Source organism: Ostrea edulis, chromosome 9 (assembly GCF_947568905.1).
Source record: "Ostrea edulis chromosome 9, xbOstEdul1.1, whole genome shotgun sequence".
NCBI classification, from domain to species: Eukaryota; Metazoa; Mollusca; class Bivalvia; order Ostreida; family Ostreidae; genus Ostrea; species Ostrea edulis.
In genome coordinates, this window is record NC_079172.1 from 10,783,941 (window position 1) to 10,810,809 (window position 26,869).

General features: G+C 36.0%; 1 protein-coding gene and 1 long non-coding RNA gene across 5 annotated transcripts in view; one reads left to right on the plus strand and one right to left on the minus strand.

The window, feature by feature from the left end:
• Positions 1 to 469: 469 nt before the first annotated feature.
• Positions 470 to 26,869, minus strand: part of LOC125667861 (uncharacterized) — a 29,392-nt gene continuing 2,992 nt past the window's right edge. The window contains exons 2-9 of one of the 3 annotated variants that reach the window (XM_056148493.1): positions 21,811 to 21,877; positions 21,537 to 21,667; positions 17,507 to 17,700; positions 13,283 to 13,399; positions 12,366 to 12,630; positions 5,351 to 5,665; positions 4,287 to 4,450; positions 470 to 1,256 (exon numbers count right to left, since the gene is read on the minus strand). In XM_056148493.1, coding sequence (XP_056004468.1) covers positions 1,108 to 1,256; positions 4,287 to 4,450; positions 5,351 to 5,665; positions 12,366 to 12,630; positions 13,283 to 13,399; positions 17,507 to 17,700; positions 21,537 to 21,667; positions 21,811 to 21,877 — 1,402 coding nt within the window. In that variant the 3' untranslated portion in view covers positions 470 to 1,107. Of the gene's footprint in view, positions 1,257 to 4,286; positions 4,451 to 5,350; positions 5,666 to 12,365; positions 12,631 to 13,282; positions 13,400 to 17,506; positions 17,701 to 21,536; positions 21,682 to 21,810; positions 21,878 to 26,869 lie in introns of those variants that run through there. The other 2 variants (XM_056148494.1, XM_048901530.2) reach the window with 2 other exon arrangements.
• LOC125667862 (uncharacterized) lies at positions 5,543 to 10,234 on the plus strand. 2 transcript variants are annotated; one of them, XR_007367361.2, is made up of 3 exons: positions 5,543 to 5,673; positions 9,590 to 9,693; positions 9,967 to 10,234. It is a non-coding gene; the product is annotated as an uncharacterized LOC125667862 (long non-coding RNA). The 2 variants fall into 2 exon arrangements; XR_008798417.1 differs by having other exon boundaries at positions 9,590 to 9,648.

The following is a 26,869-nucleotide window of genomic DNA, read 5'->3' on the forward strand; positions in this document are numbered from 1 at the left end:
ATGCCTATATCAAAGAACAAAGAAGTCATGGTCCTGACACGAATCCATTGTAATAACCTTTAATTTTGACCTTGAGGTCAAGGTCATATGGAGGTCATGAAGGTACCCGACACATCGTCTCATGGTGATACACTCATGTGTCAAATATGGTATGCCTATGTCAAAGAAAAAAGACGTTATGGCCCGGACACGAATCCATTGTAAAAAAAACAAAAAAACTTTAATTTTGACCTTGAGGTTAAGGTCATATAGAGGTCATGAAGGTACTCGACACATCGTCGCATGGTGATCCACCTGTGTGCCAAATATGGTATGCCTATGTCAAAGAACAAAGAAGTTATGGCCCGGACACGAATCTGCACAGACGGACAGACAGAGTGATTCCTATATACCCCCCCCCCCCCGGAACTTCGTTCGGGGGGGTATAAATATAAAATATATGTATATGCACGGAATAAATGCTACAGCATTGGAACTCAAAATTTATTCCACAAATGTAAATAAATTAACATTAAAAATTCGACATTTCACTGCATTTTATAATTATTACGAGTACAACACAGATATCTTCTGCAGAGATATGAAATCAATGGACATCACAAATGCTTCACTTTTAAACGTGTTACAAGTGCATGTATACCAACCTCAATGCAATTATAAAATCTAGGGGAAAAGGTTACGAAATATGATAAGAAGGATCAGGTTAACTATTTGAATGTGAGGCAGCAGCACTTAATTGTATACGATTTTTATTGACATACATTCGCGGATTCTAAATGTTGCTTACTTGATAAAATCAATCTAATATTTCAGACATTGGATTTGCAAACAGATTTTTTTTCTATGAAAAAAACCTTACAGGTCATTAATTTCGATGTAAATACAGGCATTGTGTTCATACGCAACGTAATTCTTCGCGCACTGATTCCATCGATATCTCTGACAATTATTACATTGTACAACACCATTAATCATAATATTTGCAGTGACACAACACAGGTCAATGTATCAACATTTCAAAGTATAAAATAATACTTCATGTAATAAAATAAATACAAAATCAAACACGTTTAAATTGTCAATTATCAATACAATGTATTCATAAATTTAGGATTTCATTTGTTCAAATAAAGCAAGAAGTCCCCTTTTTGATGCCCTCAGATTCTCCTTGAATTCAGTCGATACCCTGGTATCCTGTTGAGCCGCTGTCGCCCCTAAAATTGCACCCAATGCCGCACCTCGGTGGCAGTTTTCACCTGCAATACAAAGTGAACACGGTGTTTCATATTCAGCTGGAGTAGTGAAAAAACAATCACGGCCCAACCTAAGCAAGTGACAAATTTTACATGAAAGCTGAACATCTAAACTTGAAACTACCAGCATATGTGGCAACCTTAACTCCAACTACCGTTAAATGCCCTAGAACGAAGAAAACTGGAACGAATTGCGAAGAAAAGTTGCTATTAATTCATACCGATTCTGTTAAATAGCCCGGTATGAAAATACGGGGGCAAATAGTACAAAATGTGCTATGAATATCCTAGACGGCAATCAAACAAATTGAAAGTATAGTTATTACGTGAAATCTGAAAGGAGGGAGGAAGAAAAATGTCATATGCAAGATCCAGTGACAAGTCAAATTATCTATAGGGAATGAACAGCAAAACACATCAATTCTTTATTCACTAATTAATTTTAGAAGTTTTAGCACATTTCAGAGAACAATCAGTCAAAGGATACCGACTCGCCGGTCGTGAGAGCCTATAGATAGTTTAACCTTAGGTGAGAATAAATAGTGATTCTTCCTTCAACAAGCGACCAGCATTATAACTGCAGGTCATAAGTGTTTTGGACGGAGGTCTTGTATCACGGTAGGCGCTGGAACGTTAAAGAACCCTCACTGCTGACCCTGAGCGCCAGGCAGAGGTCAAAAGTTATATTTCACCTAAAGCTGGTGACATCTCAATGATTGGTAAATTCTCAAAAATACCAACTTTGTCAAATATTTCTACAGGAAACCCATTTGTGAAAAATCAAAAATCATACTGTAATATTCTACATTGGTGAGCAATTTCTAGCTTTAAATTGGACCGGATCGTTATTGATTTCCAGGTTCGTTTTGCCGTTACAATCTCGCTGTTCACATTACAGCAATCTGCTGTATCTATCTACGTTTAGGAAAATCTTACCAAAAACCAATAAACTGGTAATGCATGATGCATATGCCAAAACTATACAAATCCAATGGTTTGAATGCATCTGAACTACGAGACATGTTTGTAAACCATATAAACCCCCTTACCTTAAGAAATAGAGTGAACTTTAATATGAATAGCAAAAGAGGTCATCTACTAGCGATAGCCAATTTTTGTTTGAAGTTTGATAACTAATCAGTGAAATATTCTAGAGTAATCAATCATAGAATATAGCTAATGTGTGCATGCGAAGAATAAAGTATTCTTTTGCCTTTTCATTTGACATCAATGGCAATTATTTACTAGTCAACAGATACATATTTGTTTTCAGTGACCTTTGACATTTTATGTGAAAATAAAGTTCATTAACTACGCACGATCAGATTGGCTATGGAGTTTGATTACCATTGGACAAAAATCCTCTTGTAAACGGCGGGACAGCATAACCTATACCGACCGACAAACAAATTTAAATATATATATATATTTGCCCATCTTCTTCGAAGAAGACATAACAAAATTAAGAGGCATCCAGCATACACTTTTGCTTTATCACATCCCTGCAGATTTTATGAGGAAACAACAAAGTCGTATGGGATTCATTGACCAATGTTATAATATTTAAACCTTCATGTTTCATTGGTCTATTCTTGTTCACTAATGTTCCTCTTCTGACAAAGTACTGATAGCAATCACCAAAGCTTTCCTATCTCCGTACCGAGTTTAATATTTTGTGAATAACTTGGGTCTTTTTTAAATAGGCCATATATACAACACCTGCAGCTTGTCACAGAGACGATTTACAGTTTATATTTCAAAGCATACAATTGATTAGACATATCTAACATTACTTCTAAATCTAATATACATTTAGGCATACATTCTACGGGAAAATGTAATGTACCAATACCCTGTTTCATTACGCTGTTCGGATTTGATTTTGTGAATAAAATGTTATATCTGCAAACCAAGGGGTTTATAACATTGGTTACAGAATATATCAAATGATGCCAGATTGCGAAGCCATCAAAAAACCTCTGGTGTGCCCAGGATTTTGTGTTTGTCTTGTTCTAGGATTTTATTCATAATAAGATTTATTAATATGCGTTAGCTTCACTTTAAAAAAAACACGAATGTAGCTTAAAGGGACAGGAAACCACATGCGGAGGCGAGAACATCAACGTTTCTAAAAAGTATGTTTAAAGCATTCAACATTTCGACGCGCGTTAATGATGAATCACAATTTAGGGAGCAAGCACAAAGAATAAATCAAAGAATTTTTTAATGTAAAAGATTTTTCACCGAAGCCATCAAAATTGTATTTAGTCACGTGACATCTAAATATACTGTAAACTGAACTCATGCCTTATTTTGAAATGAGAAGTTCAGATGTCTCAAATACATATTTGTATCAGTTTTTGAAATTTAGTTTCACTGCTACGTTTTTCAAGAATCAAATGCTATCATATCATTTATCAAATATCTTACTAGTAATATTCTTTACCAATATCGTATCAATGTCACTTTAAGGAAGCCAAACCACTTGGGTATTGATGTATTAAATGATGCTAATGAGACTTTTAGAATACAGGAGCTAGACTAAGTATTTTACATGTAAATGACCAGAATCAAGAAAAACAGGTCTCCGGAATTGGTCCAGAGAGTAATATGTTACAAACAGGATCAAGAGACACATGGACCAGATCGCTCATCTGACGAGTTGTATGTTCAGCTACTATCTAATTGAATACGATATTCTTCTAAGACCATGGAAACAATGCTATATTTACATGCATTACATCAAATTAACAATGTTTGGACAATGTACCAGTTATTCCCTCCCGAAATGAACGGTGTAAAAGTATTCTAAAGATACTGGTGTTTACATTTCCTATGCACTGAAGGAATATTCTGAAAATGGTTCCAAAGAATCATTCTGATATTGTCTCTGAAGAAATATTTCGATATTCTTATTATTTACACATCTAATTGATGCTAAAACCGTAAAAACCTTCCACATTTCTTTAAAAAGTCATAAAATGTTCACTGCATCAATCAATACATTAAGCTATCTAAGAAGCCATCTGTTACCTCCGCAGTTTGCATTTGTGAGTAGTCCTTCATTGACGTCATCAGCGAATTCTAATGCTAGAAACAGTAGACTAGACATAGCCCCCTCGATATAACAAGCAGAGCCCAATCGACCCGTAGCGGACTGGCAGATTCGTAACCTGTCCTCTGAACCTCTTGGAGATCTGTGAAAAGCAAATCAGAACTTACCTTAAAATCATAAATTCAATAATCTATTATATCAAATGTTTTGCAATACCGTTCATCTTTCACAGAAAAGGATTAGTGACAGTGTGTTGTTATTTGAACAATAAAATGTTTTCTTTGTTGTTTCATAGGGTGATGAAGGTAGCTAGCATTGCAGAAAACATTCATAACCCGCTTACGCGGGTTATGTAATTCTTTCTGCAATGATTGCTACCTTCATCACCCGATGCAACAACAAAGAACGACATTTTACTGTTTATATTTATATTTTTAGGTATTGTTTTAAAATATAAACTAGATGAAAGTACTAAAATATCATATGGTTAACCCATTCCTTACGTTAAACGGAACAGCCAATGCACCCTTTGACCTTGATGACGCTCCATATTTGTTAATGATTACACAGACAAGTGGTACTAAAAAACGCATGTTTGCAACGAACATGCATTCATTGTCACAGTTGAAAGCGATGTCAATTTCAAAAGAAATTATAAGAGAAAAGATTCAGTGAATGTAAATAAAGTAATCCATTGTGCAAATTATGTTTGAAGAAGATATTTGTACTTTGCTGACAAAAACAATTCATATCACATGTTTAAGATAGAGAACAAGACACCTGCATAATATATGTGGGATCTGTGTTTGTTGATAACATAATCATGTTTATAATTTTAAATACACGACACCTGAACACTAGCAAAACACATTACACATAATTTTCTAACATCAAATATTCTGTGTTTAACATAATAGTAAGGCAAGTTTATCAGATTCTTCAAATGTGTGTGTAATGGGGGGGTGGGGGGGGGGGGGGGGGTGGGGGGTGGGGGGGGGGGGGTAATTAATCAATTCCTCAATAACGATTATCTCAAACGTACCTGCTAGCCATATCTAGGAGTTTTAATACTGTTTCTCGTTTCTGCTGACCGCCAAGTTCAGCGTTACTAAGCGCCTTCATGGCTTCCTGTTTGAGTGGGTTACCATTTAATACACCGTGTAACAATCTGGCGTAAATATTGATGAAAGGAACCAGCCCGGGCTCGGGGTGCGTAAGTTTAATAAAGTCTACGGTGGCTTTGGCACACTCTGACTCAGATTTATGAGCGTAGTGGATTATCCAAGGAATGGCCGGCACAAGGGCACCAATAACGACCAGCTGGTGGTCTGAAGATCCTCTGCTTTTGGTCAAGTACCTGATAATGTAAATGAATTTGTCTTACTGTGAGCATAATGAGTGGTTCAAATTTTGCAAGAAATGTTTGGCTACCGTGGAAACGTTCAGTCAATTGTATAAATAAGATTCATAATAATAACTGCTAACTTTTATACGTTAGCAACACTACGTAACAGGTACATGAATTATACGCCCAGTTTAAACACTGTTCATTCTTTCCCTCCAGTCTACTGAATTCAACAATCCATGCCTGTAAATATGACATACTAGTAATAACATTCACACGAATAGTATACGTTCTACAGTTTACCACACGAATAGTATACGTTCTACAGTTTACCACACGAATAGTATACGTTCTACAGTTTACCACACGAATAGTATACGTTCTACAGTTTACCACACGAATAGTATACGTTCTACAGTTTACCACACGAATAGTATACGTTCTACAGTTTACCACACGAATAGTATACGTTCTACAGTTTACCACACGAATAGTATACGTTCAACAGTTTACCACACGAATAGTATACGTTCAACAGTTTACCACACGAATAGTATACGTTCTACAGTTTACCACACGAATAGTATACGTTCTACAGTTTACCACACGAAAGAGTTCAAGTTGTATGGTCCGAATTTCGACAATTGGTTTTCTACATTTTAAAACGATAAAAAAATCGCACATATGCATTCATAGTCATATACCATTTGATTTTAAATTGGTGTTTACTGCAAGAATCAAGTGGCAGTCACGTGTCCATTTCAGACTTTCAGAGGTCAGCGATCATCGGTGGTCTTATCAGTGTAAAGCTGTGTATTTTGTTACTATGGTACCGTGTTTTTAGTTAAAAAGAAATAAAATCAACTAATACTTCTTTAAATAGTAGTTCGTTGTTTTACGCACTTTTAGACCTAAATCTAGACAGTTGTGTCTAAGTTATAAATATATCATGTTCGGATTCCATTCATGCACATGCGCGTGGGGCTATTTGCGTACCCGGTATATTTAGTTTTTAGATAATCTCACTGTTTTCATTTACATGCAAATGTTTTCGAACATGTAATTAAGGGAAAATTAATAACTTTAAAAACTAATCAATCAGGTTTAACATACATGTAATTTTGGACTATACAGCTTTTAAGGATCAAGAAATTCGGTAGTATACATGCATGTGCATCTATAAAAGATATTAACTGATTCACTATAATTAAAAAGCTGTAATAAAACTTGTTTCATCTAGTCCATTTATCAAATGAATCTTGTGAACCCCCTGTAGCCTATTGTTTTTATTGATGAGAATGTTTTAGAAACATATGTGATGACATATTGCACCATTTCCTGGTAAATTAAAACTTCAAATTGCCTCAACATGCCCATTCTTAGCCGTGCAATGTTCGCCCGATTTATTTCTCACATTGCCATTTTTCAGGGTCAGTTGGAATTCTCTTTCTTTCTGAAAGACGAAAACAGGTGAAAATCCATTGCAAAATACTTTATTAAGCAGGACTAGCTTTTAACACAGCCTACGCTGACGGCTTTCCTGAACTCACTGATCTCGTTTCCTGGGTACGTGCTTACTCGCAATCTGAACTCGTTTCCTGGGTACGCGTTTACTCGCACACTGAACTCGTTTCCTGGGTACGCGTTTACTCGCAATCTGAACTCGTTTCCTGGGTACGCCTTTACTCGCAATCTGAACTCGTTTCCTGGGTACGCGTTTACTCGCACACTGAACTCGTTTCCTGGGTACGCGTTTACTCGCACACTGAACTCGTTTCCTGGGTACGCGTTTACTCGCACACTGAACTCGTTTCCTGGGTACGCGTTTACTCGCGATCTGAACTCGTTACCTGGGTACGCGTTTACTCGCAATCTGAACTCGTTTCCTGGGTACGCGTTTACTCGCACACTGAACTCGTTTCCTGGTTACGCGTTTACTCGCACACTGAACTCGTTTCCTGGGTACGCGTTTACTCGCACACTGAACTCGTTTCCTGGGTACGCGTTTACTCGCAATCTGAACTCGTTAATTCCTGGGTACGCGTTTACTCGCAATCTGAACTCGTTTCCTGGGTACGCGTTTACTCGCACACTGAACTCGTTTCCTGGGTACGCGTTTACTCGCAATCTGAACTCGTTTCCTGGGTACGCCTTTACTCGCAATCTGAACTCGTTTCCTGGGTACGCGTTTACTCGCACACTGAACTCGTTTCCTGGGTACGCGTTTACTCGCACACTGAACTCGTTTCCTGGGTACACGTTTACTCGCACGCTGAACTCGTTTTCTGGGTACGCGTTTACTCGCAATCTGAACTCGTTTCCTGGGTACGCGTTTACTCGCACACTGAACTCGTTTCCTGGGTACGCGTTTACTCGCACACTGAACTCGTTTCCTAGGTACGCGTTTACTCGCACGCTGAACTCGTTTCCTGGGTACGCGTTTACTCGCACACTGATCTCGTTTCCTGGGTACGCGTTTACTCGCACACTGATCTCGTTTCCTGGGTACGCGTTTACTCGCACACTGAACTCGTTTCCTGGGTACGCGTTTACTCGCACACTGAACTCGTTTCCTGGGTACGCGTTTACTCGCACGCTGAACTCGTTTTCTGGGTACGCGTTTACTCGCACACTGAACTTGTTTCCTGGGTACGCGTTTACTCGCACACTGATCTCGTTTCCTGGGTACGCGTTTACTCGCACACTGATCTCGTTTCCTGGGTACGCGTTTACTCGCACATTGAACTCGTTTCCTGGGTACGCGTTTACTCGCATATTGAACTCGTTTCCTGGGTACGCGTTTACTCCCACTTTGAACTCGTTTCCTGGGTACGCGTTTACTCGCACATTGAACTCGTTTCCTGGGTACGCGTTTACTCGCACTTTGAACTCGTTTCCTGGGTACGTGTTTACTCGCAAATTGAACTCGTTTCCTGGGTACGCGTTTACTCACACACTGAACTCGTTTCCTGGGTACGCGTTTATCCGCACGCTGAACTCGTTTCCTGGGTACGCGTTTACTCGCAAACTGAACTCGTTTCCTGGATACGCCTTTACTCGCACAATGTAGACGAACATTCACATCTGTAAGTTTAGGTAATTATCCGGACACTTCTAATGAAATACATGTAAATAAATTCAGTCTCACTATCTAACACCAACTAACAAACAATTATAAATCATGTGTTCTTTACCTTTAAAGTGACCCTAACCATCATGAACCCAGCATGTATTCAATAAAGCTTACAATTGAGCGTTATGCGTTAAAATAGCATTTACCCATTGTACCCCTTCAAATAAGTTTACACAAAATCGAGGATCATCTCTGAAAAACATTTGATGACTGTCTGGTTCTTGTCAATTCTAGTGCTACATGTATGTTGCCAATTGAAATATAGCAACTGTTCTGCAGTGTTCCTGATTCAGAATGGATTGCAATGTGCGTCAGCTAACCTAACATTGAGATAATTTGGTAAAATAATTATCATCATAAACTTATAAAACATTTCCAACAAATCCCTGTATCCTACAAATTTTCTTGATCCCTATACACTAAAAAGTTTTTGTCCGGTTTATTAAACATAAGGTAATTACAGTTAAATCTGTCTCATCTGACACCTGTGCAATGTGTTTCACTGATGAGCATTTACGTAATGAATTTATTGAGCAACAACAAATCGCTGATATTTACCACACTTCACAGATACACAATTCATTGGTACAGTGAAACCTGTCTAATCCGACATGCATCTGGAGACAATGTTTTGTCGGAAAACGCAGTGTTTTGGAATACATAATACACTGCTTTTCCGACAAAACAGATGCATGTCGGATTAGACAGGTTTCACTGTACCAATGTCTCTGTGAAGTGTGCCATATATCAGCGATCTGCTATTGCTCAATGCATTGATTACCATAAATCTTTGTATCTTTTAGTGTGTGAAGTAAATTAGAGATACGGCCAGTGCAGCAGTCCATTTAAAAGACGTCTGGTGGTAGAAAATATTGCACTTTAGGGGATCTCGGGACACAACCATCAAGTATCTTAGATTAAGTCGTCTTAAATATAATTGAAAAGATATCCCAGATGATTTATGTTTGACATACATCAATGATAAATGCATTACTTTGCAGGAGTCCTCTTAAACTGTATGATATATGCAATCTGTAAAATATCGTCACAAATTTTAACGTGTTTTTCTGCAATCTAATAATATTGACTAAACAAAATGATTTTACACAATGATTATTTTTGTCAAAACAATTCCAATATTTGTCTTCATGAAAGTAAATTGGACTAATTTTTCTTCCAGATCTGAAAATCCTTAACGCTCCCACGCTGACGTCAGTTGTTTATGCTTTGGAGAACAATATGTTTTGTCATTTACAGTAATGTCATCCCATATTGTAATCAGAAAGGAAACAAGACCATAAACAAGGAATAAAAACATCTGTACGGATAAACATGGACATATGCTCTGTTTAAGGCACATGTTGTATAAAGTTCCATGCATACTATATATGGCAACACATTTTCAAACGTTATAACTACAATAAAATTAAAAATATTTTATCAAAACCTGTAGTTGTTCACGTGAGTTGTTCTTGTGAAATAATATAATATAATAATCGCATGCTAACATATACAGCATAATCGCTTGAAAAAGGGAGGGGGCGGGGGTGATATCTTTCAAAGAACAAAAAAAGCGCAAAAAAATATACATCTCATCGATGAATGTCGTCAGCAAGTTTCAACATTCCAGGTCTTCTATAAACTTGCTATATGAATGGTAATGAATAGAAATGTGTTTGCTTCCCCGAGAAAATTGGTATTCATAAAAGAGACATTTTATCATCAACAAGCATTCTGAGAATATTGCTAGTCCCCCACCGACCCTATATCACGTAGTTCGCGCAATATTCGGAATAGAATGAATAATATGCGTGCATGATTAACAGTTTATGTATATTAAATCATCAAAAAGAAAAAGAAAGTATGATTTATTTTACTTCTTCCCGTAAGTTATATGAATCTCGCACAATATCAAAATAAACACACGGAGTTCAAGAAGGTCAGGCAACCATGAAACTAAGTCTCACAATTTTTGCTAGAATAAGTCATCCTTAAGGAAAGTGAATATGGATCTTTAGATAACCACACCTCAAACTTCAGATTCCCAAGTTACCATAGTAGAGAAAAGTCTGGAAAACTAAATTCGGCATAGAGTCCCATAAATCTTGTACTAAAACGTCATCTGCAAACATCATAGTTAAATGGTATCAGCTACCAAAATCCAAGCGTGATTAAAGATGAGTTAAAGAAGTTCAGTCAACCATGAATTTACGATTTACATTTAAGTTAGAATCAGTCAACAGTTACTGTTACAAAAGTAAAACGTGATCTGCACCTACTCATCAGATAACTGCATAACAAATTTCAGCGTTTTAAATCAAAGCATAATGAAAACTACACGTCGGAGCAACACGAATGGTCCCGATATATCTATATCCTAAATTTCAACTCAAAATGTTCATGTATGACTAGATGATGAGCGGAAAATGTGTAAATGTGTTTGTTTGAATTTTTTCAAAGTCAAAGTGGCTCAACTCTTTCAAATATTATTCGACCAAAACCAAATACAGTGAAACTTCTCTAAACTTTCTCGGACTGAAAAAAAGACCGACTTACAGGGATAGTCGGTTTACCAAGAACCTGCATTTAGAGACATTTATCTCAACTTGCATTAGATATTTCTTCTTCATACCACCAACCATATAATGTAGTGTTCATGGACTAATATTTCACTCTTGAAAATAAAACAAAATAAATAACTAACATGCTTATTTCCAACCCAAGCCGTATGGTTGCTGCAATAAATACACAAATTAGGTACTGTTCACTTTGATCTGGTGATCTAATTAATTATCGGAAGAGATCAAATTAATTCGCTAACCAGATAAGCTTTGTTTTCATTCTGCACACATGGGCCCAAGATGCAGACGCCATGTTCCAGTGTTCAAACGCCGAAGACTTTTGCGATGCGGTCTTTACAGTTATAAGCAGATATCATCAAAACTTTCTAGTGATTCTTATTAGAGGATTAAAAGAAAATGTAAGTATACTATAATATACAATCACCACTCGTCATACTCTGAAAACTATATTTCTTACCACTTTTAATAGAAGTGTGAATTTTAAAATTATTAAGCCTTTTTGATCTGATGTTTTTAATTGTAAATCTCCTACACAACTCTTCTCAATATAGCTACAAGACAATGTCCGGCGAGCAGGACTTGCAGCGAATGAGAACAAGTACAGTTTACTAGTCAGAGGGATCTGGAACAGATACATGTACTCTGTGTAATGAAAAGGTGAAGATAACGAATAGTGACGAATCTCATAATTTCTGTAAAGAATACAAAATTAACAGTGGGGTAAACACGGACACCTGGATATAGCACAGGTGGGATAAGGTGCCTTGAAGGAGTAAGCATCCCCTGTTGACCGGTCACACCCGCCGTGAGACCTATATCTCCATCGGGTAAATGGAGTAATGCGTAGTCAAAATCAGTGTGCAATATTAGTCCACTGTAGAAGTTATTTATCAGCCTTATGTGCCACCGGGCACGAAGAGGATAGGTTGGTAGTAGAAGTTATTTGACCAATATACCACAACAAGATATTTGTTTTAAAATGGTATCATGATCTAACCTTTCCTCAGTCCACTTCAATAAATCTTCACCCGACCTTGGGCACGTTTCGCTCTCACTCCAATCTTTGAAAAATGATCGATGGAAGGACTCAGCATAGGTGTCATTGTGCATCCCTGGTGTGGTCATAAATTGTACATACTGCTCCAAAACTTTGCCGCGTAATTCTCGTGGGTCCATGGTAGCGTCCGGATCCGCTGTCACCATTGTCTGCAGCATGTTTAGTGCCATTGACAGATTCAAGGTATTGTCCCCTGATTTCATTCCTGTCAGTAATACGATTAAAATAATATAAAACTTTATATATTTCAAAACGATCAACAAAAATCAGAGGTGGTATAACGTCCTACTGCAGAAATAAATCTAGGCATTCGATTGGACGACACGCCGGGAATATGAGGCCATGAACCCTGCCAAGAATAGATGGGATACAAAATGGCTTCTATAGATCTATATACTTAACCGCTTCATAAAATAATTTTTTTTTTTAAATTGATCGCTCTGCTGTAGGACATATTCATTATATAGACTCTTGGCAGGGTATATGGATTCACATATATGTCAATATACCATGCCAACTGGGGGCAAGAATCCATATAACTGAACATGTCAATGTGCTTGCTATTGATATAGATCATTTTAAAACAAATTTGCAGGAATAATTACAATAAATTTGCGAAAAATAATCCTCATTAAAATATAATTCATAAAAAAGCATTATCATGTCTTTAAACAATATAGATAAATAGCAATATTTGATACATAAAATAAGTACTTTTACTCCATTTTATACACAATTTATTTCTTGACAATGGAGGAAACATGAACCTACAGAAGCAAGATACCTGTATAAGGGTTGACGCTACATGTACATGTCCCTTACCAATGAATGCAGTTATTTATGACAGTTTAATTCACCTTGGTGATAGTGGACAGATCTGTCGTTGCTTGTCCAGTATCTAAGTTTATCATGGAGAATTATGTCTCCTATCACTGGTTTGCTCTTTGTGTTCCATCCAGATCGCCCACTGCCACCTGAAATTGAGGCAGAGGCAAAGAAATATTAGCATATGCAAAATATTTTGTAACATTTCAACTAAATATTAATATCGTTTTTACAACTATTTTACCAACAAATGATGCCGGTATGCAGACAGATCTTAGTGCTAATGATGGCGGCTGGCGTATCAAATGGTGGTGGTGGTGGTGGTGGGCGGGGGGGGGGGGGGTGAAGCTGGTAGCAGTATGTATACATACTTAATAACGTGGTTAGCGCGATGTAAAATTATACAGATTTTTTTTTTTCTATTTCATGATTATAAAACCAGTTATAAGCGCTTTACGTATACTGAAGACAGAGGAAATACGAGTTAGCACTCAGCAAATTGATCCAGTATTGATGTTGAGTCAGTAGATATTGGTCGCCTAACACTAACGTCATCTGAGTACATAACACAACAGACAACTTTTACAATTAGAAGTGTTGAATGCTGAGTCAGTAGATATTGGTCACCTAACACTAACGTCATCTGAGTACATAACACAACAGACAACTTTTACAATTAGAAGTGTTGAATGCTGAGTCAGTAGATATTGGTCGCCTAACTCTAACGTCATCTGAGTACATAACACAACAGACAACTTTTACAATTAGAAGTGTTGAATGCTGAGTCAGTAGATATTGGTCGCCTAACACTAACGTCATCTGAGTATATAACACAACAGACAACTTTTACAATTAGAAGTGTTGAATGCTGAGTCAGTAGATATTGGTCGCCTAACACTAACGTCATCTGAGTATATAACACAACAGACAACTTTTACAATTAGAAGTGTTGAATGCTGATGGCACAAGAATGCATCTTTTGAACGCGAGAACGGGATATCTTAAAAATGTTGTGGTTGAAAAGGGCTTTTAATGTTTCTTATGTTTCTCCAGCATGTGGGGATATTTGTAACTGGAAAAGGGAGGTGTGGCATAGCTTTCTGTCACATGACCAATGGGTTCAGGATCATAGCACACTGGTCATAACACGAGTAACATCTACGCCAAATACGACGTATCCCTACATGTACTATTACAAAGTTAATATCATACGATGTATCCCTACATGTACTATTACAAAGTTAATATCATACGATGTATCCCTACATGTACTATTACAAAGTTAATATCATACGATGTATCCCTACATGTACTATTACAAAGTTAATATCATACGATGTATCCCTACATGTACTATTACAAAGTTAATATCATACGATGTATCCCTACATGTACTATTACAAAGTTAATATCATACGATGTATCCCTACATGTACTATTACAAAGTTAATATCATACGACGTATCCCTACATGTACTATTACAAAGTTAATATTATAGATCCATAACAATAATTCTCCAACATTACACCGATAAAAGAAATGTAAAACAAGCATTCTGAGAGTATTACAAGGCAATACATAGTCCCCTACCAGTCGCAAAAATCATTGGACCGTAACAATATTCAATGTTCCTTGTGAACATGTAGGTTATGACATCGTACACGGTGAAAGGGGAAAATTGGGAAACCAGGATCGGAAAGGAATGGTTGGATATCAACTACTATTCAGGCACAAAGACTAGACCAAGAAAAAAGACAAATCTATAACTAGGTTTAGGTCTTTCACCAAATCAATGAACTGTGAAATGTAGGTGATAATGAATTATTTAGCTGGCTTACATTGTTGTATTACTTTGCTACACGTTTTAATGAGTTAGTACTCTTTATCTACAGAAATAGAGACTTGGATGTAAACTGATAATTCATGCTATTTTTAAGTCCATGGGTCATAACTTAGTAAAAAATCAACAGACCGAGACGAAATTCGAACTTGATCTGTAGCTTATCATGGCAAACAATGTACCAAATATCAAATGAATACCTGCAAGCACAACAAAAAAGTCCGGAAAACTTATTTGCAGGACTGACGGAGAAAGACGGACGAAGCGCAAACCTAAAGTCCTCTTCGATTTCGTCGGTATGACAAACGGGATGATTTCAGCTTCTCCATCGTCAACTTCCCACATTTATGTAGCAATATTCCATTATCACCTGCATATGGTGTTTATATATTTCAACTGATTCGATATGCAAGAGCTTGTTCTGGGTATAGTCAGTTTTTAAATCGAGGTAAGCTACTGACAAACAAGTTGATGGTACAGGGATTTCAACAGTCTCGATTGAAGTCAGCATTTCGCAAATTCTATGGTCGTTATAACGATCTAGTTCGTCAATACAACCTCGCATTGGGTCAAATGCTGTCTGACGTGTTTCATACCGATTGTTAAGCCGTTCTTGGCACACTGATTTTGACTGCGGATAACTCCGTTTACCTGATCAGGATATGGGGCTCACGGCGGGTGTGACCGGTCAACAGGGGATGCTTATTCCTCCTAGACACCTGATCCCACCTCTGGTGTGTCCAGGGGTCCGTGTTTGCCCAACTATCTATTTTGTATTGCTTGTAAGAGTTATGAGATTGATCACTGCTCGTTATCTTCACCTTGCATCAATTCATGCTATTAAAGGGCCACAACTAAGTGAAAAATCAACGGACCGGGACCAAATTTGAACTTGATCTGTAACTTGTTATGGCAAAGCAATATACCAAATATCAAATGATTATCTGCAAGAACAGAGAAAAAGTGCAGAAAACTGATTTACCGGACTGACTGACAGACAGACGGACTGACGGAGAGTGCAAACCTAAAGTCCCCTTCGAATTCGTCAGTAGGGGACTTATAACTTGTTTTGTAGTATATGTCCCCTGGATATCATCTATTTACAATGTACGCTTTGAACTAACCAGTATACAAATATTATTTTCATAACGACATTCACTTTTGAAACCACATTTAAAAGAAACGTTATCAGTTCAGAAATGTTGTAGAATACCTATCTTGAACATTTGTTTTCCGTTTGCCAAAAACTAGTCTGCAGTGAAAAACGTCACAAACAAAACGATAAATATTCATAGTGAAAAACGCTGTCGAAATTTGCACCATGCAAAGGGTAAAGGGTTTATTATTAGTGCATACGCAATAACGAGTGAAGCTCTAATCTCATAATGATCACACCAATCGGATCATGCGCTCGTCCATTTCCGTAATCGTTAAGAAGAATGTTCATTTGCAGTTACGGAAACAGCCGAATGGTTACGATGGTGATCACGCATATGAGTCAGGTGATCTGCACTTCATCAACTGAATAACCGAAGTCCTCCGGGAAAATGTCGCCGTCACTGCGGAAATATTGTGGGTTTTTTTTTTTTCACTTTACCTAAAATTCGCTTTAAGGACACCTCGTGAATTATGTAAGTTTCTCCTGCTTTGAAAAAAATAATTGAATATTGTATAGCGTATTTCAAGTATCTGCTACCAATTATATAGTCCTACGGGGATCTAGGTGTCCTCAGTATCCCTTGCTTGTCGTAAGGGGCGCCTAAATGGGGCGATCCTTCGGATCGATGAGATCGCAAAAACCGACGTCCTGTGTCACAGCAAGTGTTTGGTCTGGCATTGCGATGTAATGTAATTTCAACATAAACTTTATTTCCGCTTTGTGATCCCATGTCATTTGTTATAAATATCAAAATTTGATTTTCCACACTTAGATTGCTGGAATTTTTGCCAGTCCAAACAATGAAATACACTTGAAGTATAAATGTATATGTCAGATCAAACACATTTTTGTGAGTGAAACAGTCCGTCTGACACTCTTTGATAACTCTGAACTCGAGCTATTGTCATTTAACTATCATTCATTACAGTCTAGAAGCTGAGACTATCAATTCCATGCCGCGAATTCTCTTATTAGATGTTATGAAATAAAGCTTCTGAAAGAAAGGTCTCAAATTAGAATCATTACATATTCAATAATTGTGAGAAGTGTTATCGGTATCAGAATATTTCACCTCTGTATGTAGAAAATCTTATATTACCAACACATACTAGAAATACAGTAAACCTTGGTTATAGCGAACCTCCAGGGCCAGCGAAAAACTAGAAATAGATAAATTTGTTTTATCAAAATAAATATACTCCTGATTAATCTGTCATGACAGTAAGTTGATCACAAAAACAACTGTCTGCACTCACCTGTGGCCGATATGGTAAGGATACTGGAGGGATGTCGTTTTTCTGGAGCCCTGTAACCGGTAAGCCATCCTCCATATCCGGATTTAATATCCGCTACATTGTAGTACCAGTGGACTGGCATTGCTAGAGCATCCGCTATAAACATGCCCCACACGGCTTCCTGTTTGGCCCTTTGTAGTTTGGCAGACATATTGCTAAAAGAATTAATTTACAAGCATGATACGACAACGAAATTTCTCCAAAATGTTCTACTCACTTTTGCTCGTTCGCTCCAAGAACATGCAGTGTTCACTTAGCATTTGTCCCACATTCATTTGATTGTTCAATCTCAATAAATATTTGCATTTCGATCACCTTTTCCCTCATTCAGTGATTTTTGTTTTGTTTTCTTTGTTGTTGTTTTTTTTCAAACTACCACCCCTCCTTTTGAATTGGGAAAAATTAGCGACATTTTCCTCAAATTGGGGAAAATCATTCATAGTAAATTAAAATGGTAAAGATGCATAAAATAATCAAATAACAATTTTTTTGTTTGAGGTTTATTTCAGATCTGATTTAAAATCATAAAATAAATCTTTATTTAACATTAAATATGTATTGGAAGTCACACCTTGTATATATATTATTTACTTTTTCTAAGAAATACTTATTGTCTAATTTCATAAAGAAAATAATAAATTATTAATTCACCAGCATTTGTACCCATAATCTAGTAAATATTACTATAATAATCAAGTTTCCAGAATGTCTCTCCTGTTTTGTATCTTTTGAATTTTAGTAAAACCCTATACTGTTGGCCACTACCTGTTATTAGCCTGACCCTACAAAAAATGGCGGTCAAACTAAATTGTAGACAATATGGCTTAATGTGCATCTGGAAGCTATATACTTCGCTGCATATCTGCTTATATGGATGCCTCTATTGTTTTACATATTCTTTACAAAACCTTTTGCATGTGCAGTGGTTTGGAGAATAAAAGTGAAGAAAAAAACCGTATTTACTCTGTCAGAAATATACGGTAACCTTTTCTTTTAAATGGCCTAATTTCCCTAGATTTGAAATTGGGAAAAACATATATATATAATTGGGAAAAAATAGCTAATTTTAGTGAGGGGAAACAGCCGAATATCGGTGGCATTTTAGCCCAAAAAAATCACTGATTTTACATTTGTTTATTATCCGGTCCGCTTTCATATTTTGTTCATGTTCAGTGTTCACATTTTGTTCAGTGTTCACATTTTGTTCAGTGTTCACATTTTGTTCAGTGTTCAGAGTTCACATTTTTAGTGTTCACATTTTGTTCAGTGTTCAGAGTTCACATTTTTAGTGTTCACATTTTGTTCAGTTTTCACATTTTGTTTAGTGTTCACATTTTGTTCAGTGTTCACATTTTGTTCAGTGTTCACATTTTGCTCTGTGTTCACATCTTATTTGTGTTCAGTGTTCACATTTTGTTCAGTGTTCATATTTTGTTCAGTGTTCACATTTTGTTCAGTGTTCACATTTTGTTCTGTGTTCACATTTTGTTCAGTGTTCACATTTTGCTCTGTGTTCACATCTTATTTGTGTTCAGTGTTCATATTTTGTTCAGTGTTCACATTTTGTTCAGTGTTCACATTTTGTTCAGTGTTCATATTTTGTTCAGTGTTCACATTTTGTTCAGTGTTCAGAGTTCACATTTTTAGTGTTCACATTTTTAGTGTTCACATTTTGTTTAGTGTTCACATTTTGTTCAGTGTTCACATTTTGTTCAGTGTTCATATTTTGTTCAGTGTTCACATTTTGTCCAGTGTTCACATTTTGTTCAGTGTTCAGAGTTCACATTTTTAGTGTTCACATTTTTAGTGTTCACATTTTGTTTAGTGTTCACATTTTATTCAGTGTTTACATTTTGCTCTGTGTTCACATTTTGTTCAGTGTTCACATATTGCTCTGTGTTCACATCTTATATGTGTTCAGTGTTCACATTTTGTTTAGTGTTCACATTTTGTTCAGTGTTCACATTTTGTTTAGTGTTCACATTTTGTTTAGTGTTCACATTTTGTTCAGTGTTCACATTTTGTTCAGTGTTCAGAGTTCACATTTTGTTCAGTGTTCACATTTTGTTCAGTGTTCATATTTTGTTTAGTGTTCACATTTTGTTTATTGTTCACATTTTGTTCAGTGTTCACATTTTGTTCAGTGTTCATATTTTGTTTAGTGTTCACATTTTGTTTATTGTTCACATTTTGTTCAGTGTTCATATTTTGTTTAGTGTTCACATTTTGTTTATTGTTCACATTTTGTTCAGTGTTCACATTTTGTTTAGTGTTCATATTTTGTTCAGTGTTCGCATTTTGTTCAGTGTTCATATTTTGTTCAGTGTTCACATTTTGTTTAGTGTTCATATTTTGTTCAGTGTTCACATTTTGTTCAATGTTCATATTTTGTTCAGTGTTCATATTTTGTTCAATGTTCATATTTTGTTCAGTGTTCACATTTTGTTCAGTGTTCATATTTTGTTCAGTGTTCACATTTTGTTCAGTGTTCACATATTGCTCTGTGTTCACATCTTATTTGTGTTCTGTGTTCACATTTTGTTTGGCATTTGTTCTCTGGATATTTTCACGTTCACACGCTGTTTATTTACCCTGGGTTTGTTTCAGTAATTTAATATGGTATTTCAGAAAATAAATGCACAACCAACACATGTGATGTCAAGGTCAGACAAAGGGTAAAGGTCAACAGATGATTGGCAAAAATCATTCATGCATGCAATTTTATGAATGTGTCTTTCCATTCAATGTCAAAAAATACAATAATCAAAAGGGTATAATACAAACCAAGTGTAATAAGAGGCCCAAGGGCCACATCACTCACCTGAGTCACCTTGGCCCATATCTAAAGATTTTCCATACCTATTTGCATGTAAAACATTTGTCACTATTGTGGCCCCAACCTACCCCCGGGGCCATGATTTTTACAAACTTGAATCTGCACTATGTCATGATCAGGAAGCTTTCATGTAAATGTAAATTTCTTTGGCCCAATGGTTCTTGAGAAGATTTTTAAAGATTTTCTCTAAATATAGTATGTAAAACTTTGATCCCCTATTGTGACCCCATCCTACCCCTGGGGGCCATGATTTTAACAAACTTGAATCTGCAATATGTCAGGAAGCTTTCATGTAAATGTAAACTTCATTGGCTCAACGGTTCTTGAAAAGAAGATTTTTTAAAGACTTTTTATATACATGTATATTAGTATGTAAAACTTTGATCACTAATTGTGGCCCCATCCTACCCCTGGGGACAATGATTTTAACAAACTTGAATCTACACTATGTCAGGAAGCTTTCATGTAAATGTAAACTTTTCTGGCCCATTGATTCTTCAGAAGAAGTTTTTTATTGATTTTCCCTATCTATTTGTATGTAAAACTTTGATCCCCTATTGTGGCCCCATCTTACCCCCAGGGGCCATGATTTTTACAAACTTAAATCTGCACTAGTTATGTCAGGAAGCTTTCATATGAATGTAAACTTCTTTGGCCCAATGGTTCTTAAGTAGAAGATTTTTTTTCTATATGTTAGTGTGCAAAACTTTGATCTCCTATTGTGGCTCCATCCTAACCCGGGAGACATGATTTTAACAAACTTGAATCTGCAATATGTCACAAAGTTTTCATGTAACTTTCAGCTCCTCTGGCGCAGTGGTTCTTGAGAAGAAGATTTTTAAATGACCCCACCCTATTTTTGCGATTATTGCCTATTTATAGTCTGTTCATTTGAACAAACATGAACACCCCTCATCCAAGGATGCTTTGTGCCAAGTTTGGTTGAAATTGGCCTAGTGGTTCTGGAGATAAAGATAAGAATGTGAGAAGTTTACGAAGATACTGACAATGACAGACAATGGACAAATTTTGATCAAAAAAGCTCACTTGAGCCTTTGGCACATGTGTCATACTATAAGTCAGGTAAAAATGAAGAAAAGAAAACAATATCCATGTCAAATTTCAACAGTTTACTCCCTACAAGTAAATCCATACCTACTGTTGTCAGCAGTAATCCCAGAATGGACTGAACGTTGGCGAGGACTGTCTACTATCTGTACTTTACTGAAGAAAGCAAGACAATAGGAGACGATCGGCAGTGTTCTGACTGTTGGGCGTCTGTACATCTGAATAATACCCACTACAAATACATGTAACAATCACCACACAATTGTTTTAATTTGTCTTTTTTATTCTATTATATTGTTCCTAGTTTTTATCAATACGATATATCGCATTTCATAGACAAATCATCTAGTTCAGATATTACCTGATGATCTTTTAAAGAACAGAAACTCCTTATATTTTGAAGCTGTTTTGATCCTGTGAAAGGAATTCTGAAAAAAAAAAATCAAAGACAATCAAACTTTTGAAAGTCTGAGTGAGACTAACAAGAGGTAAGAGTAAGTTGGATCATGAGTAAATGGAAAAATATATCCACACAACTTTTACAGTACATGTTTCACCAAGACATTTGGACATTAACCTTGTTTAATTGCACATCTTTAACTCATGACCAATGACACCCAGAATCAAAAGTTTAAGAGAAATTAAAGATTTCAAAATAGAGTAATTCAGTCTTTCAGAAAACAAGCTTTGTTTCCTGTGCCCAAAACATTCAAGCCAATATATAGTTAAACACACATTTTGCAGATTCAAAATCTTCAGTATAAATAACTTCTTTGATAGGGTCAGCACAAGTACCATGTATCTTGTCATGTTCAAATCGAAATTTATCACAAAACAGGACAATAAAGTACATGTTATGATGATGTACATTATGTTCTTCATCTTAAATAAGGCCAAAATAAAATACATGCGTGTTTCCTATCCCATACCCCCAAAAATTAGGTAGGTAAAAAAAAATTATTTTATTGAAATAATTCATTTTGAATCTCAGTTTTTCATACACTTTGAATTGTACAACATTAACAGTATACATGTACATTACAATATTGCTTTTCAAACATTTTGAAAATAAATAGAAGTCGAAATGTAAATCGAAGACACTCAAACACAAAAAGAAAATAATTCCAGTAAATTTGAACATTGCAGATTTTTATTTCATTTATATATACTGTCAAAAAAATCTTTAGAGTTGGCAGCAAATATATAAGGCAGAGTTGGGAAAAATACACATATATTTTATTTGTCCTAAATGGTTTACAGACAGATTGACCTTCTACATTTTACTAACTTGAAATATCAATATACATGTACCATAAAGTCAATCAATTTAAACTAAAAGTCAGATTGTTTAAGGTGATTGATATAAAAAGATACCCTTATATTCACTAGTCTAAAGGAAAAGTAAACTACAAGGTATCTAAAATATAAACCCTGCACATCTCCTTCATGTAAAACCATGTATAAATGTAAATAAAACTGAGACAAGAAAATATTATTCTAAACAAGTTGTTTACAAAAACATTTCTTATGACTTTGACCTTTAAGTAATAACCTATTGTTAAGTCACAACACATATTTAACAAATAACTTTAATATGTAATTTACACCTTAGTACTGTGTTGTATAAGGTGTTTACAGTCAAACCTTAACAACACCTGCATCTGTTCAGGAGAACCTACTTTCTAACACTGTTTATATACTGGTAGTCATTAACACATAATATTCATTAAACTATCCGTAAATTAACAGTGAAAAACAACTCTTCCATTAACACCTACTTGCTGAAATAATCAACAATTCCTGCACAGTGGCACCAACAAACAAAAGTGAAGTGTTTTGGTAAAAACAATCATTAAGTGCTTTGTAACTACAAGTACTCTAAGGATCCCCTATAAATAATACTACTATTGGACAAAATTAATTGACAAACATTTTCAAAAAATAGGGCTGCTATAATTATTCTAATATTCAAGAAAAACTAGGATCCAAGATCAAACATGACAATCTTAAGGATCCCCTGACTGCATGGATGTTGACAGTTTAAACAGTACAAAATTAAGATTCATAGACAGAATGTTGACAGTTTAAATATTACAAAATTAAGATTCCTAGACAGAATGTTGACAGTTTAAACATTACAAATTAAGATTCCTGGTCTGAATATTGACAGTTTAAACATTACAAAATTAGATTCCTGGTCTGAATGTTGACAGTTTAAACATTACAAAATTAGATTCCTGGTGTGAATGTTGACAGTTTAAACAGTACAAAATTAAGATTCCTAGACAGAATGTTGACAGTTTAAACAGTACAAAATTAAGATTCCTGGTCAGAATGTTGACAGTTTAAACATTACAAAATTAGATTCCTGGTCTGAATGTTGACAGTTTAAACAGTACAAAATTAAGATTCCTAGACAGAATGTTGACAGTTTAAACATTACAAAATGAAGATTCCTGGTCTGAATGTTGACAGTTTAAACACTACAAAATTAGATTTCTGGTCTGAATGTTGACAGTTTAAACATTACAAAATTAGATTCCTAGACAGAATATTGACAGTTTAAACAGTACAAAATTAAGATTCCTGGTCAGAATGTTGACAGTTTAAACATTACAAAATTAAGATTCCTTGTCAGAATGTTGACAGTTTAAACATTACAAAATTAAGATTCCTGGTCTGAATATTGACAGTTTAAACATTACAAAATTAGATTCCTGGTGTGAATGTTGACAGTTTAAACATTACAAAATTAGATTCCTGGTGTGAATGTTGACAAGGATTTCTGGATTGAATGTTGATGATTTAACCAAAAACAGAAGAAAACAATTGTAAGGATCTCCAGAATATGAGTTTAACCAATACATATTAAGACAACTGAATTTTGTTTGTTTATTTGTTTCATGTCCCTTAGAAAAATATTAACTCTTATTGAGACCTCAATCACCAGCTCTGGGTGAAGGGTCACTCTAAATCTATATATGAAGGTCATAACTTTTGCAGTGAGGGTTCATTATCTTGTCAAACTTTGCTGTAATACAGAATCTCAGTTTTTAAGGTCATATCAGAAGAACCTGCAACTTTCACCTCTATATGAAATCCTGATATCAAGAATTCAAAATATTTATATCAAATATTCTTTTGTATTTATTCCCATCAATAAATTCTATTCTTGATATCAATGAATTATAAGCAATACATTGAAAAAATAGTAAAAAAAAATTTAAATAGTAACAAGAGGCCCATAGGCCACATCACTCACCTGAGTCACCTTGGTCCATATCTGAAGACTTTCCATATATATTTGCATGTAAAACCTTAGTCCCTATTATGGCCCAAACTACCCTTTGTAAACTTGAATTTACACTATGTCAGAAAGCTTTCATGTAAATGTCAACTTCTTTGGCCCAATGGTTCTTGAGAAGAAGATTTTTAAAGCTTTTTCCTATATTTGTATGTAAAACTTTGACCCCCCCCCCCCCACACTTGTGGCCCCTTCCTGCACCCCGGGGGCCATGATTTGAACAAACTTGAATCTGCACTATGTCAGAAAGTTTTCTTGTAAATATCAGCTTTTCTGACTCCGTGGTTATTGAGAAAAAGATTTTAACTATATATTTGTATGTAAAACTTTGATCCCCCTTGTGGCCCCATCCTACCCCCGGGGGCCATGATTTGAAGAAACTTGAATCTGCACTATGTCAGAAAGTTTTCTTGTAAAAATCAGCTTTTCTGGCTCAGTGGTTCTTGAGAAGAAGATTTTTCCTATATATTTGTATGTAAAACTTTGATCCCCTATTGTGGCCCTATCCAACCCCCGGGGCCCATGATTTGAACAAACTTGAATCTGCACTATGTCAGGAAGCTGTAAATCTCAGCTTTTCTGGCTTAGTGGTTCTTCAGAGACTCCTTGACACATGTAGTACCCATGGTTTAGTAATTGCTGGCACCATCTTTCAGCACAAGGAAATTCATAAGTATACGTGGACTAGCAATACAGTATCAAGAACAAGAGCACAGCTTGATCATATCATCATCAATAGTAGATGGAAACGCTCCATGACAGACTGTAGAACCTACAGGGGTGCTGATATCTTCGACGACCATGAGCTACTAATTTCTACTATCACCATGAAACTGGCAAAACCTAAATCAAGGGGTGCAAAAGGAAAGTTTGCCACTTACAAGCTTAACGACCGGATAATGAAAGAAAGATACCAACAAGAAGTGAAGAAACATCTGATAGAGGAGAACAGTCAACAGCTTGAGATAGAAGAAGACTGGGATAACATCAAAAATGGAATTCTACATGCTGCAGAAAACACCATTGGTAGGATTAGGCATAAAAGAAAAGAATGGATTAGTGTTCAAACAGAAGAATTGGTGGAAAAGAGACGAACGGCAAAAGCAAGGAAGGATTCAACTGGAACTAGGCGAAGCTCAGAGGAATACAGAAAGCTTGATGCTCTTTTAAAAAAAAGTGCAAAGAAAGACAAACAGAATTGGTTTGACAAATGTGCTAGTGAGTTAGAGGTAGCATCTGGTATGAAAAATCAAAGAAAGGTATTTCAAATTGTGAAAAAGATGAATGGGAAATCAACACCACAGCCCATGTCTGTAAAAAGCAAGGAAGGAAACATACTGACTGACAAAGATCAAGTGAAAGACAGATGGAGAAAACACTTTTGTGAGCTCCTAAACAGACCAGCCCCAGCACGAAGGTACCATCCAAGTCAACAGCTATGGGAACAACTAGATATAGATACAAGTGAACCATCAGAGGAGGAAGTAGATAAGGCAATCAACAAACTGAAGAACAACAAGTCAGCTGGTACAGACAGTGTTACAGCAGAACTGATAAAATGTGGAGGTCAACCCACCAGAGCCAGGTTCCATTCACTCTTGTTTAAGATCTGGCAAGAATAGCAGGTGCCTTTGGACTGGAAAAAGAGTGAACTTTGTATTCTCTTTAAAAAAGGTGACATCAAAGACTGTAAGAACTACAGGGGCATTGCACTATTGTCTGTGGCAGGAAAAGCCTTTGCCTGGATTGTATTGAACAGGATAAAAGATGCTGTTGATAAAAGACTACGAGAGAATCAAGCAGGATTTAGGAGATCGAGAGGTTGTATTGACCAAATATTTTGTCTGAGAATACTGATCGGAAAATGCCTGGAGTTTCAAATACCAGCAGTCTCTACTTTTGTCGACTTTAAAGCAGCTTTTGACAGCGTACATAGACCATCCTTATGGAGAATAATGAAAGAATACGGCATCCCAGACAAGATCATAAACATTATCAGAAACACCTATAATGGATCTCAGGCTAGAGTGAAAGTAGGAGGCGAATTTTCCGACTGATTTTTTGTCGAGACTGGGGTGAGGCAAGGTTGTGTTTGGTCTCCCCTACTGTTTGGCAT